Source organism: Humulus lupulus, chromosome 6, assembly GCF_963169125.1.
Source record: "Humulus lupulus chromosome 6, drHumLupu1.1, whole genome shotgun sequence".
Classification (NCBI taxonomy): Eukaryota; Viridiplantae; Streptophyta; class Magnoliopsida; order Rosales; family Cannabaceae; genus Humulus; species Humulus lupulus.
In genome coordinates this window covers 150,556,235-150,557,780 of record NC_084798.1, presented here as the reverse complement: position 1 = coordinate 150,557,780, position 1,546 = coordinate 150,556,235, and the positions used below count along the sequence as shown (strand labels likewise).

The window sequence follows — 1,546 nt, the reverse complement described above, 5'->3', positions numbered from 1 at the left end:
AAATTTTCATTCACATCATCCCTTTCATTGTGGTCCCCCTCATCTTTGTTATTTTGTTTGTCATCTTCATCTTTAGTGGCATATATTTCGTCATCATCTTCTTCAGTGGCATATATTTCCTCCTCTTCGCTGTTGTTTTTAGATATTTCAGGCGATAGATTGACTTTTCATTTTTTTTCGTTTATGGTTTTTGCAAGTAGCCTTGTTGTTGCCCACTTGTTTGCATTCGGTGCATCGACGGAGTCATGGTGGCCCATTTGGTCCTACCCTTGTTGTTCCTTTTATTCGTGTGATAAGTGGATTTTTAACTTTCAGAGATGGAGTAACGAGTGTCTGGTTCTTGTTGCCATCAATTTCCAACAATTTCAATGTTGCAAGAAGCTTTTTAATCTCCTCCTTGGCCTTACTGTATCGCATCTCACTCACGGATGCAACGACTGCCAATTCATTGCAGTCTTGTATCAGCTCTGTGAAGTGGCACTCTTTCGTTGGTAAATGGAACATCTCTGAATTAAGCAGAGCATTAGAATATACATGCAGAAAATCTGTCTTCAGCCATCGTATGGCAATAAGGGATTTTGGGATCTCAGTGATTTGCAAAAATTTCATGATAGCAAACATGTGGGAGCAAGGGATTCCACAACTAGTGAATAACATACACTCGCATATTAGATGTTTATCTGGTATCCGTTGTCTGACAAGTTTCCTATAACTCTTATCACCGTATTTTGTTAGTAGATAAACATTTTCATTTTCATTTTCACCTCTTTCTTTTCTACTTACGGATAACTTTCCTCCCTTTTGAATTTGCTCTCTTATCTTCCAGTAGAGGTTCCTTGTGTACAAAGTTGCTACTTGTTTTTCAACCAAATCCATGTAAGTCTTGCCTAAATCCAGCATCGTGTGGTTAGATTCATGATCATCTTTACGTTCTTTATGTTGCATCCATGACAAAGCCATGTCTAGTCTTCGAATGAAGTCATTTAACTTCATATTTGTCGCAACCTTTGTTTTAATAAAAGCGTTCATTCCTTCACACCTTTGTGTCGTTCCCATATAGGCGAAAAAGTCTCCTCTAAGAAATGTCTCCGCCCATGTTTCTCTCTTCTCATACATGGAAGTCATAAACCCATCATGATGGATGGAATAATGTTGTACACACTGCGACCATTTTGCTTCAAATTGGGTCTCTGTCATGTACTTTGACATTAATTTCTAGAAATCTCTGATAAAATTTGAATCTTTCATTGCTATGATGGCATTCCGGCTAATGTGCCAGCTACAAAGACGGTGAATAGTTCTTGGCATCATCTGATTTATAGCCACCTTCATGGCTGGACAACCATCCGTTATCACTATTTTTGGAGCTTTTTCATTCATGCACTCCAAGAAAGATTGAAGCACCCACAAATAAGTCTATTCCTTTTCATTATGCAAAATTGCATAAGCAAAAATGGTTGTCTTGAAGTGGTTGTTCACTCCTAACAAGATTAGTAACGATTTTCCATATTGGCTGGTCTTATATGTTGTGTCAAAAGCTAATGCG

General features: G+C 38.0%; 1 protein-coding gene across 1 annotated transcript; it reads right to left on the bottom strand.

Moving 5' to 3' along the window:
• Nucleotides 1–243: 243 nt before the first annotated feature.
• On the bottom strand, nucleotides 244–1,197 carry LOC133785550 (protein FAR1-RELATED SEQUENCE 5-like). Its single transcript, XM_062224774.1, has one exon. The coding sequence runs from the start codon at nucleotides 1,195–1,197 to the stop codon at nucleotides 244–246; it is 954 nt and encodes a 317-aa protein (XP_062080758.1).
• Between the last annotated feature and the right edge of the window lie 349 nt (nucleotides 1,198–1,546).